We start from the raw sequence: 13362 nt of genomic DNA on the forward strand, positions 1-13362 counted from the left end.
TCTGAGTCTTGATATGAATCTTGTAACCCTTCCTGATTTGGAAAGGAGCCTCTGTACAAAAAGCTATTTGTAAGGTCAGACCTGGGCTCCATTTTCCTCCATCTTACACAGAAGGATTTACATTTGCATGATCATTATCCTGTCCTCATCTGAGACTTTCTGATGAGAATCTCCTAGCTCACAAGGTATCCTTCCCCCTAATCTGGCTCCAGATCATTCTTGCTTAGTAACCAGCCAAGTGCAGAGCTGTAAGCAACCCTTGACTGCTCCTGGAATGCCATTAGCTGAGATTGTGACACTCGGTGTCTCACAAAATGGTAGCATGTATTAACTTTTTACTAATATTTATCTGCTGCGGATTTTCTATCTGAAATAAAAAAAAACGTGTGATTGCTCTTGACGTGGAAGGAAAGGGCCAAGCTTAAACAATTCAAACAAAAAGTGAAATTGAGAGGCAGGCTCGCTAGTGTAGCGGTTAGTGTAACGCTTTACAGCGCCAGAGACCCGGGTTCAATTCCGGCCACTTTCTGTAAGGAGTTTGTATGTTCTTCCTGTGTCTGTGTGGGTTTTCTCCAGGTGCTCCAGTTTCCTCCCACGTTCTAAAGACGTACGGGTTAGGAAGTTGTGGGCATGCTATGTTGGCGCCGGAAGCGTGGTGCCATTTGCGGGCTGCCCCCAGAACACTCTACGCAGAAGATGCATTTCACTGTGTGTTTCAATGTACATATGTCTAAAAGATCTGATCTTTGGGGGAAAAAAAGCAAGGGAAATTAGATGTGAGCATATCTATTATGAAATCTCCATTCCGTTATTAGCCAGAGTCTTTGTGGCAGCTAATTCCACAAGTGTAGGCACTCAAAATAATCTATAGGCAAGATTAGACCCAACCACTGCCAGTCTGCTGCTATTGTCTTCAGTAGTTTGCCTCCCTTTACAAGTTAAGTGAAATCTGAGTTAAGGGATTGCCATACAGTGTCTTTTTGATGTACCTGTCATGATTGAATTGTGAGAACTGTATGTAAGCTGTAATCAGTGTGGAAGTACTGGAGTGGATGTGGAGGTAATTGTTGGTTGGCAGTAGAGGTTCACATCCACATGGTAGGTGGTCCACGTCTGAGAGAAATGATCATGTCTTTCACCATCAGGCCTCTAAGCTCTATTGAATTTCCACACTGAATGTCCAACAAGAAGACTCGCTATTCTTTCAAATCCAACCAAATGAAACTTCCAGTGTGCAAGTATTTGACTTTTATCAGCAACAAAAGTAAATTATACATACAACTAACAAATATTAAAGATGGTACTTGTACTAAATCCCTGCTCTAAGTATTCTTGCTTACTCTGTAGTGATTAAAATGGGTCTATTTTGGAGTTCAGAAGATGAGAGTAGGTCACAAAACTGCATCCATATTTTTCCCCAATGACCTATTTTGGTCTCTCTTCCAGCCAATTTACAGCTTATCAAAATTCTTCCTCTGATTACATGTACTTTCATTTTTCACAATTATTCGGTGGACTATTTTTTTTAGACAGTTGCTGAGGATTGATGATGACTTGCTTCCACTGCACTTTTGTGGATGGTGAGGTGACTGACAAGTCCAATGTGGGAACTGCAAACTCTGCCACAAGTGGGACTTGATTGGACAGGTGGAAGGACTGGATTATTGAATGCTCCCTCCAGGATTTGCCTCCATATTCTCTCATTGGAGAGACTGCAAGTGCTTGATGCCTTCCTAGATGCTTCTCTGCCAGCATGAATAGTTTTGACTGAAGATTCATGTGAGTTGAAGATGTGAGATTTTGAGAATCACCTTGAAGTGCTTTCTCTGCCCTCCTGGAAATCACTTGCCCTAATGGAACTCTGATTGATATTTAAGGAGTCTGGTGTCAGGCCTGTGAATTAGCTGTCTGCCTAGGGAAGCTGGCTGGATGTGATCAGTGTCTCAACGGTGGACATGTTAGCCTGACATTAATTCACCTCTCCTGTCAGCTGTTTTGGACAACCTTGGGGATGTACCCATTTTAAGTTGGCCTAGTCTCCAACGCATGCAGGAGGATGATGATCAGCTCTGCTTAGTAGGTCATCAACTTGGTAGAGAGAACGGGATCTTCTTTGCACACTTTCTCTCTAGGCTGTTCTTTGGGTCAACTGGTCCATAGCAACCATGGTGCCTACCTGAGCTGATTCCATTTGCTGGTATTTGGCCCAGATTCTTCGAAACCTTTCTTATTCATGTCTTTTAAAAGTTGTAATTGTACCTGTCTCTACCACTTCCTTTGGCGTATTCCCTCCCCTTTGTAGATGAGCAAGATAAGGTTATAAACTCACGCCAGAAATACCACTGTGCCCTATTTTAATACTTAAGCGTTTTCATCTGCTCCACAGACCTTGTTTTTCAGTAGTGGATGGCCTTTTCACCGCCTTCAAGGCTGGAATAGCATGCAATGGAATGAAATCAAGGACATTCACGTTGGAGATAGGGTTTTGTTTGAGGAGCTTTCTGAAGTATTCCTTCCAGCCGGAGCTGAATGTCTTATGTTTTCTTTGCTCTTAGTGAGTGGATCTGAGGGTTTTTGGTCCTGATGTGGTCTTATCAGCTCTATCGGGTCTTATCATTCATCTTGTGGTTGCCAGCTACTTACTGCATTGACTGCATGCTTCCATTTGTCATCTATACTCTAGGTTGAAAATTTTCTTGGACATTGGCATGCCTTTAGATCTATTTTTCTCCCCTTTTGAGCTGTGGTGGTGCTTTAAGAGTTTCTTGCATCCACAGTATAATAGCTCCCGGATCCCTATACAATAACTATTTGTGTGGAATATTAGGTCCTCTTCTTACCCTTATTGATTATTTTCACAAAATTTCCAAGTATAATCAGAGCATCTCATCAATTCATACTTGTTGTTGCATTCAGTGATGCCTTATAAAAACAGATTCTAGTAGCTATCCCATAACTGATACTTGCTCTCTCATTGTAAAATTTAAGCAGAAAATTGAGTAAGCTATCTGAAGAGCTTCTGATGCTCTTCGCCCAAATTTATTTTTACAAGATGAGCTCAGAAGTAATAACAGGAAGATTTCTGTTCTTTTATTTGGAATTAATGTTCCTTTCTATCCCTTTGAAATTTGGCTTTGTAGTTCTATGTTTTCTTCTTTCTCTTCCTCAACACCATGTCTGCATACTTCCAGAATTGACAGGAGTTGAAAAGAGGAGTACATTGACCCTATTTTCAACTTATTAGTGCATTAAGAGTGTTGGTAAAAGCTTGGGTGCTGCTGCTTATTACACCAATAACTAGAGAATGCAGTGATACAAGAGTGAAATAAATCTAATACAAAGAAAAACTTGATTTGCAAGCAACTATTGATACAATTTGATATTTTCAGGTTGGTGGCAAAATGGATGAAAACTGCTTTGTTGCTGTGACAAGTTCCAATGCTGCAAAAATTTTCAATTTGTATCCCAAGAAAGGAAGAATTGTTCCAGGAGCTGATGCTGATATTGTTGTGTGGGATCCAGAAGCTACGAGGTATGTTTCTAGAATCATACATGTTTTGATAAAAATCAAAAAATCTGGCAAATCTCTTGTAGTGACTACAGATGCCTGCCCATTTGTGCTCTGGTATGGTTATAGACTGGGATGTATTGACTGTTGGTGGAACTGGTTCTGATCTATTACACTGTTAATCCCAAATACAAGTGTTTTCTTTTTGGACAATAACTGGTTTAAGGAGTGGAAAATTTTGGGCATAGACGTTTGGGTTACAATTTTCATACAAGCCATTAGCTAAACAGGTTCAGATGTTCTCAAGACAATGATTTTCACACTTTCTTGTTAATTGGAAGCAGCATAAGATTAACTATACCACACTGCCAATTGTGGCTGTAACCTAAAGCCCTGCAACTTTCTTGTAATTTGTTCTGTTGCTTAAATAAGTGGAACACTTTTTTAAGTTCTGTGCTGGAGTAGTGTCCATCTTTCCTTTGAATTTGCAACCAGCACCAGACCTTCTAGCATATTGCTTGTTGGAGGTGCTTTATATTTGTGTGCAAATTGAGGACTTCTACTTTGTGAACTTTGAAATGCAACTAAATCAGGTTTTTACTCAACCCCTGACTCCCAAGAAATGTCCTATTACTTACAAGGCAAAATAGAGAGTGTAACAGAATACTCTCAACTAACATAGCAGTGATCTACTCTGCCAATACTGAAGAAGCTCATCATCGGTACAACTTGGTTGGCACCTTGTGATTCCAGTCTCTCCACTAACAGAACACTGTTCCTGTGATTTACATAAACTGGAAGATGCTGTGTATCTATTTGCCAACCTCTTTCACTGTGAGGGATAAGATTAGCAGGTACATGGGAACGCCACAATCTGCAAATTTATCTTCTGTAGCAAGTCGCACAGCAATTTGACTTGGAAATGTGAAGAAGGTACAGCTATACAACTGACAAGTACACCCTGACAGCTTTGCAGCTGTCCCTTCATTGAACAGATGACAGAACTTCAAGAACCTGCACTACCTTAAGGACCTTTAAGAAAATGCAGTAAATGCTGGTTTTGAAAGTGATGCTTATAGGCCAGGGAATCTAATTCTGAGTTCTTCAAATTACTTTTGCTTTCTTGTGCACATTTGGGCAGTATTATGGTTTGACATCTTATCTGAATATGACAGTCACCCACCAATTCATGTTTTGCATTGATGTGCTAGCCTATATTTTATGCCAACATCCTCCAATTAAACCAGGCCCTATTACTTCTGCCACACTGGCATTTGTCCTCATTGCTTTATTTTATTCATTAGATAAGAGGCATAATTAATTGGTTCAGTTGGATTCCACTGAAAGAGTAGAATTGTTTAACGTGGCAACTAACATTTTCTCCAACTAAAAGGGTACAGTATATCTTAGATTTTTATTTGCAGAATACAGAAAAGAAAATTACAGCCTTTTGTGTTCTAATTTATAATATTTCAATAGCTTTCTTTTGCATTTGTACTAAGAGTTAATTGATTGTTTCAGAACTATCTCTGTGAGTACACAAGTACAGGGTGGTGATGTGAACCTCCATGAGAATATGCGATGCCATGGTGTTCCACTGGTGACAATCAGCCGTGGTCGAGTTGTCTACGAAGATGGGATCTTTACCTGTGCTGAGGGAACCGGGAAGTTCTGTCCACTTCGACCATTTTCTGAGTTTGTGTACAAAAAGCTGATCCAGAGGGAAAAGGTAGAATTGATTAAAATTTATGTATTACTCCACTTAAGTGGAAAAAGTCAAAAATTTTGTGTTGTTTAAATCCTTTTATTTGAGATCATGACCAGGCATTTGAAGGAGAAAATATAGAATTTCCTTATGCTATTTTATATTTTAATTAGGTGCCCAATGTTATGAAATGATGACTCTGCTATCCTTGTAGCATGATTTTAAATAATAGTTATAAATCACACTAAGTGGTAAAGAATTACTTCTGCTAGGATAAGCTGCCGCTGTTACGTCCCCAATTTCCTGAAATATATCGCTCTTGATTGAGTTCTAGCTATTTTGCCAGTTGTATTCCATCAAAGCATGTATGAGCTATCCACTTAAAAATGTACATTATTTTTTCAAAAGTTTAATCAGCTACTTTGCTGAATATGACACCTTGGTAAGAAGGCATATGGAGTTTCAACAGGACAAAAAGAGAAAAAAAATCCCCACCAGTTGCAGGCTTTTGCAAGTGTTAAAATGACAGTGGCCTCCACATAATGGTGGTGAATTTTTTTATATAGAAAGCTAACTCTCGTTTGAATTGAATTGGTTTATTATTGTCACCGGTACCGAGGTACAGTGAAAAGCTTGTCTTGCATACCTTTCATACAGATCAATTCATTCACAGTGCATTGAGGTAGTACAAGGTAAAACAATAACAGAATGCAGAATAAAGTGTTGCAGTTACAGAGAAAGTGTATTGTAGGTAGACAATAAGGTGCAAGGTCATAACGAGGTAGATTGAGGTCAAGAGTCCACTTATCGTACTAGGGAACTGTTCAGTAGTCTCATAGTGGGGTAGAAGCTGTCCTTGAGCCTCGTTGTATGTGCTTTCAGGCTTTTGTATCTTCTGCCTGATGCGAGAGCAGAGAAGAGAGAATGTCTGGGGTGAGTGGAGTCTTTGTACTTCTCACTGCCTCAGTAAGGCAACCAGCATAATCAGTCCATGGAGGGGAAGCTGGTTCCCGTGATGTCCTGAGCCATGTCCACAACTCTCTGCAGTTTCTTGCGGTCACGGGCAGAGCGGTTGCCATACCAAGCCGTGCTGTATCCAGATAAGATGCTCTCTATGGTGCATCGATTAAAAATTGGCAAGGGTCGATGGGGAAATGCCAAATTTCTTTCGCCTCCTGAGGAAGTAGAGGCACTGGTGAGCTTTCTTGGACATGGCGTCTACATGGTTGGACCAGGACAGGTTATTAGTGATATTCACTCCTAGGAGCTTCTTAACACTCTCCACCTCAGCACCGTTGATGTGGACAGGAGCATGTGCACTGCCCCCCTTCCTGAAGTCAATGACCAGCTCTTTTGTTTTCCTGACATTGAGGGAAAGTTTGTTGTCATGACACCATGTTACTATATCCTTCCTGTACTCCAAATCATCATTATTTGACATACAGCCCCACTACTGTGGTATCATCTGCAAACTTGTAGATGAAGTTAGAGCAGAATCTGGCCACGCAGTCGTAAGTGTATAGGGAATAGAGTAGGGGGCTCAGGACGCAGCCTTGTGGAGCACCAGTGTTGAGAATAATCGTGGCAGAGGTGTTGCTGCCTATCCTCACTGATTGTGGTCTGTTGGTCAGGAAATCAAGGATCCACTTGCAGAGGGAGGTATTGAGTCCCAGGTCTCAGAGTTCGGTGACCAGTTTGCTCGGAATTAGGGTATTGGAGCTCTAGTTAATAATAATGTAGAGTTCTACTGTCCAGGTGCTCCAGAGATGAGTATAGTTCCAGGGAGATGCTGTCTGCTGTAGACCTGTTGGAATGTGTTTTGAAGTAAAAATTGGTTCAATTCCAACAAGGGAGCCATAGTCTGAGCAAACTGCAGCAAAAACCACAAAAGCCATGCTGCCGAGATGGGTTTAAATTGTAGTTCTGGTTGCTTGAGGCAGATGAAGTGTTAAATGGAATGAAGTAAGAAATAGTGCCCATTTGGGAACTGGAGGCAATACCAAAGGACTGCTGAAGCCACAAAGATTGCAGTTAGGATTAGGAGAAGGCTATACCTAATGGAGAGTTGTGCGCCCAAGGATCTTTGCTTATCATGCAAGAGAGCTAGATCAAATGAAAAGTGGTAGGTAAATAGAGAGGTCAGTTCGTTGGCACCCTCAAACTGCAACAAGACCTGGAACAGTTGTAGACTACGAGGTGGTTGGAGGCCACTGGTAAAATGAAGGGGGCATGATCTTAGTAAATACCAAATCATTGAAGTTAATAGCACAGTTGCAGACCATTGAACGCTGCATCTGGAAATGCTTTCCACTTTATGGAAAAATTAGTTCTTCAAATATTTATGCATTAATTTTTCACATACTTGCAAGAAGGATTTCTATCAGTGTTTCTTGCAAGTCATTTCATGTCCTAAGAACCTTCTGGATTTAAAAAGTCTCCAGATGTCTTGTTTATTGAATATTAAAGCTTAAAAATAGTTAAGAGTTGTTTTTAAAATTAAAATGATGGGGAGCAAGGACTTGTTAGAATAGATGACTTGCATTGGGTATGCTCACTATTTCGAGGAATTCATCATGCTTCATTAATTCAAACTATTTCCTGTCACCTTGTTTGATATTATATTCTATGCATCTTTTTTTTTTGTGCAAGGAACCATTTCAACCTGCTACTCATTCTTTTGAGCTTTTAATACCTTTTTCTAATTTTGTGTCAGATGGAAAGGCAGGGATTTTAATTGGGTGATTTGATTGTGGGCATCTCAGAAATCCCGTATGAACCTGACTACTTGTGTTATTAATATGGGCACATTAAGACTTGTAAGAATCCTCTTGGGGGAGGGAGAGTAGCATTTTCAGTGTTTATTGTTCTTTAATAGGGATACTTGCACATATCTATCTTAGAATTAAACAGTAGAATAGTTCCAGTAATGTCACTATACAGCTATCAGCAGGCAACTAGTGGGGAGTTTATGTAGGAGCAAATTTGCAAGGAAATTGCAGAAATGTGCAAATTCTTGGCAATTTCACAAGCAGATGTAGACTGCGATAGTGACAATATAATGGGCAAATAGAGGGAAGTGTTTAGGAGAATTGTCTTGGACAGTTTGTTTCTTGTCCATTAAGGAGGCTGCTGGATTTGGTTATGGGAAATGATCTGGGCCAGGTGGGGTATATCAGTGAGAGAACATCTAGAAAGCACTGATCACAGTATCATAAGGTTTAAAATAGCTGTGTAAAAGAACATGGACCACTCCAGGGTAAAAATCATTAATTGGAGAAGAGAATTTCAAAGGGATGGGAACAGATCTGGCCCATGTAAATTGAGATTAAGGCATGGTAAGTAAAATTGAATGGACAGAGGCCTTTAGAGATGTTTCAGGTACAGTCTGGGCATGTTCCCATGAGGGAGAAAGGGTAGGGAAGTTAAAATCCAATTCTCCCTGGAAGACCAAAAAAAAGGAGCATGTATCAACTGGCAGGTTATCAACACAGTTGAGAACCAAGCTGATTACAAGATAGGAAGTAAAAAGGGAAACGAGTCAAATGAAGAACATGGGGGGGGGGGGGGGGGGAAACTGTTCTTAAACATGAATGGAAATTCAGAAGTATTCTGTTGGCATGTGAACATTTAAGAGGAGTAGTGGTGAACAAAATGGAAATCTACCATTGGTAGCAGAGGGCATGGCTGAGGTATTAAATGTGTACTTTAATCAACCTTCAAGGAAGAATATTCTGCTAGAGTCTCAGCAAAGGAATATCTAATTGAAATTCTGGTTGGGCTAAAAATTTGTAAACAGGAGGTACTAAAAGTGCCATTTGCACTTTGTGGTTAATCACCTGGTCCAGTTGGGTTGTTGAGAGAAGTAAGAAAGGAAATTGCAATCCAGCTCTAATCTTCCAGATATCAGGGCACATCTAACATGCAAAGGAGGGATGTTATGGATGCAGTGGGTGGGTAAGGACCTTGATACAATCGCTGTCACGAAAGGTAACGCTCAGCAAACTCATGGGCCTAAAGGTAGGCAAGTCCCCTGGTCCTGATGGAATGCATCCCAGGGTACTAAATAGTGGAAGATACAGTAGAGGCGTTTGTGATAATTTACCAAAATTCTCTGGCCTCTGGACAGGTCCTGGCAGGTTGGAAGACAACGAATGTCACGCCACTGTTTTTTAAAAAAAAAATTGTAGGTAAAAGGCATGTAACTATAGGCCAGTTAGCTTAGCATCTGTGGTCAGGAAAATGCTTGAAGCTGTCATTAAGGAAGAAATAGTGAGACATCTGGATAGAAGTGGTTCCATCAGGTAGACACAGTATGGATTCAGCAAGGGCAGGTCCTGTTTGATAAACTTTCTGAAGTTCTTTTGAGGATATAACAAATGCAGTGGATAGAGGGGAACAGGTGGATGTTGTTTTCCTGGATTTCCAGAAGGTGATCGATAAGGTGCAGCATGAAAGACTTATCCATGAGATAAGGATGCATGGAGTTGGGGATAATGTATTAGCATGGATGAAGGATTGGTTAACCAATAGAAGGCAGGGAGTTGGGATAAATGGGTGCTTCTCTGGATGGCAATCAGTGGTGAGCGGTGTGCCACAGGGGTCAGTTCTAGGCCCACAATGGTTCATGATATGTGTTCTCAATGTGGAAGAGGACTGAGTGTAGTGTGTCTAAGTTTGCTGATGACACTAAATTGAGTGGAAAAGCAAATTGTGCGGAGGATGTGGAGAGTCTGCAGAAAGATATAGATAGCTTAAGTGAGGGGGCAAGGGTCTGACAGATGGAGTACAGTGTTGGTAAATGTGAGGTCATCCACTTTGGAAGGAAAAATAGAAGATCAGATTATATAAATGGTGAAAGATTGTAGCATGCTGTTGTGCAGGGGGATTTGGGAGTACTTGTGCATGAATCACAAAAGGTTGGTTTGCAGGTGCAGCAAAGGTTATCAAGAAAGCAAATGGAATGTTGACCACTGCAAGAGGGATTGAATTTAAGATCAGGGAGGTTATGTTGCAACTGTACAAGGTACTGGCGAGGCCACACCTGGAGTATTGCTTGCAGTTCTGGCCTCTATATTTGAGAAAAGATGTACTGGCTTTGGAGGCAGTGCAGAGGAAGTTCACCAGGTTGATTCCAGAGATGAGCAGTTTAGCCTATGAGGAGAGATTGAATTGCGTGGGACTATATTCACTGGAATTCAGAAGAATGAGAGGGGATCTTATAGAAGCATATAAAAGGCGAGAAAGTTATTTCCACTAGTAGGTGAGACGAGAACTAGGGGACGTGGCATCAAGATTCGGGCAAGTAGATTTAGGACAGATGAGGAGGAGCTACTTTTCCCAGAGAGTAGTAAATCTGTGGAATTCTCTGCCCAAGGAAGCAGTAGAGGATACCTCATTAAATATACTTAAGACATAAATATATTTTTGCACAGGAGGGGATTTAAGGGTTATGGGGAGAAGGCAGGGACCACGTCCAGATCGGCCATGATCTTATTGAATGGCGGAGCAGGCTTGACAGGCCAGATGGCCTACTCCTGCTCCTATTTCTTACATTCGTATCTGCAGATTCACAAGTGATCATTGAGAACTGGAATTGCAAATGTTACACCTTTGCTCAAGAAAGTGCAAGAATAAACCCAGCAACTGTAGACCGGTCAGATTAATCTTGGTGGTGGAGAAGAAACAGAATTAGCAGTGTGGATTGATTAGAGGAAGTCCATGAACTTGTTAAAAGTAAATTGTATCCAACCAATGATAGAACTTTTTGATGAAGCCATAGAAAGGGTCAATGAGCGAAATGTGGTTGATGTATATATGGACTTTAAAATGGTATTTGACACTATGCCTCATAATGGGCTTGTCATCAAGACTAAATGCCATAGAATAAAAGGAACTGAAGCAGCATGGATGGCAAGTTGGTCAAGCACCTGGACAAAGAGTCATGAAAGAAATGTACAGTGAAGTTTCGCAGGGATCAGTACTTGGACCACATCATTCAACACATTGACTTGAGTGCAGAGGGAAGAATTTCCAAATTTGGAGCCACAGTGAACATATAATTGACATACTTCAAAGAAACAGGCAGTTTTTGCAATGGGTGAATGCTGAGAGATTTGAGGTGTGACATTCTGATGAGAAGAGGCAATCTAAACTGGAGGGCAGAATTCTAAAAAGGACATAGGAATAGAAATCTGAGCTTTATAAATGGATTACAAGAGAGAATAAGTCACAAAACAATGATTCAGCCATGACTGGAATACTGTATCCATTTCTGAGTGCCTTGTCTTTGGGGAAAATATAAAACACAAAGAGAAGGTCCAGAGAAGATTAACCAAAATGATTCCAGGGTTGAGGAACTTTTGTTATTTTGATACACTGGAGAAGCTGGAGTTGTTATTAGAACAGAGGAGGTGGCAGAGGAATCTAATAAAGTTAAAATCGTGAAGAGGATATGGATAGAAACCTGTTCCAATTGGCAATGAGGTCAAGAAATAGTAGGCATAGATTGAAGGTGATTTGTCAAAAGGGGAAAAAAGTGAAATGAGGAAAAGAAAAGTTTTTAGGGTCTGGGTTGCACTGGCAAGAGTTGTAGTGGAGGCAGATTTAATTGCTGAATTTAGAAGGAACCTGGATAAGTATCAGAAAGGAAACAATTTCAAAGCTATGAGAAGAGGGTGGGAAAGTGTGACGAACTGGATTGCTCCTACAAAGTGCTCAAATGGGCATGAAAGACCAAATGGACTCCTTCCATTCTCAAGTTATTCTGTGACTTTAGAATTTCAACTTGCATTTGCACTGGTTTCCTAATCTTCTTGAAGCTTCTCAGTGCCATCGGTGTAGAATGGAGACAAAAAAAATAGACAAATCTGGTAATGGGCACAGAGTGTCACAACTGTTTACTTGAGTGATTCTCCTTCTATAAAAGATTTCTGAAAAATTGAATTTGGAGTTGTTTCAGAAACTTCCTCTCAGCTTTTGGTATATTTGAGCTAAGAGTGAACTTTGTTCACTTTTAAAACTTTGCTAGTCCATTATATTTTTGCAGCTCATCATAGTTACTAAGTGGGATGTTGCTTACACAGTGATGCTTAAAACACAGATGAAGGCCACAATGCACAACTGCAAGAACCTTTATAGGAGCAGATTTCTGCTCAAAAGCTTGCAGATGTACAGGTTTAAGGCGATGAGCAAAGAGGCACAACTCACAGGAAGTCATAACCACTCATTGTTTTCAGTCACAAGTTGAGTTTCTGTGATGTACCTGAACATTGGCCCCTGAAGCTGAGTATCACATCAGGCAATGAAAGATATTTTTAGCCTTCTGCCTGCAGGACCTTGTGACCTTGTTCTTCTGGTGGCTGTCAACTTATTATCTGGAGGTCCTTTATTGGGTTTGAGGAGAATGTAACAGCTGTGGACAAATACAACAGGCAAGTGACTGGCATCTTGTTTTCTCGGTTGACTTAATTACACTGACTTTACCATAGATGAGGCCAGTCAAAATAAGCAGGCATTCTGTTTTTTTGGGTCCAGCTGGCTTCCAACAGTGCACGCTGCCATGGATTGCACATATTTGGTTATCAAGTCACCATTCTGTTGCAGCTGCTGACCTGTAACCACAATAAGGATCTTTCTCCATTTGTGCATTAGAATCCTCACCAGATGCCAAGACCCTACATTCTCTGACTGTTTACCCTCCCTGATCTTTTAATATCTCTGAGCAAACCTACTAACCACCTGATTTGGAGACAAGGGATATCACCTTAAAATGGGGCCAGGAGCAAGATAAGCTAAGACGCCTGTGCATGAAAAATGTGGTTAAGTTGGTCATCAGCATACAGAAGATGCACTTCTGTTTGTGGTCTTCTATGCTCTGCACAATACTGCACAGCAGCAACTGTGGGTGCAGCTCAGAGGAAGGAGCTTCAGAGGTGGGAAAAAAAATACAGAAAATTAGAGGAGTGGACCACATAATTGTCCAGAATGCTTTCATTTCAACAAGGGTCACAATAGCCAGCAAGTTACTGGCCTGAAATTCAGGATGTGAGACCACATATTACTGACTAATTGGTGTGGATGGGTGGTGGTGGTGAGAGGAGAGCATGGGCAAAGAGGCAACACATGAAAGGGGAACAGCTTCGTCCCTCAC

At 40.9% G+C, this 13362-nt stretch overlaps 1 protein-coding gene across 1 annotated transcript in view; it reads left to right on the plus strand.

Annotated features, from left to right (window-relative positions):
• Positions 1-13362, plus strand: part of dpysl5b (dihydropyrimidinase like 5b) — a 60767-nt gene that overhangs the window by 35825 nt on the left and 11580 nt on the right. Inside the window, exons 9-10 of the mRNA XM_052024725.1 lie at positions 3390-3532; positions 5030-5237. Coding sequence (XP_051880685.1) covers positions 3390-3532; positions 5030-5237 — 351 coding nt within the window. The remainder of the gene's footprint in view (positions 1-3389; positions 3533-5029; positions 5238-13362) is intronic.

This window comes from Pristis pectinata, chromosome 10, assembly GCF_009764475.1.
Source record: "Pristis pectinata isolate sPriPec2 chromosome 10, sPriPec2.1.pri, whole genome shotgun sequence".
Taxonomy (NCBI): domain Eukaryota; kingdom Metazoa; phylum Chordata; class Chondrichthyes; order Rhinopristiformes; family Pristidae; genus Pristis; species Pristis pectinata.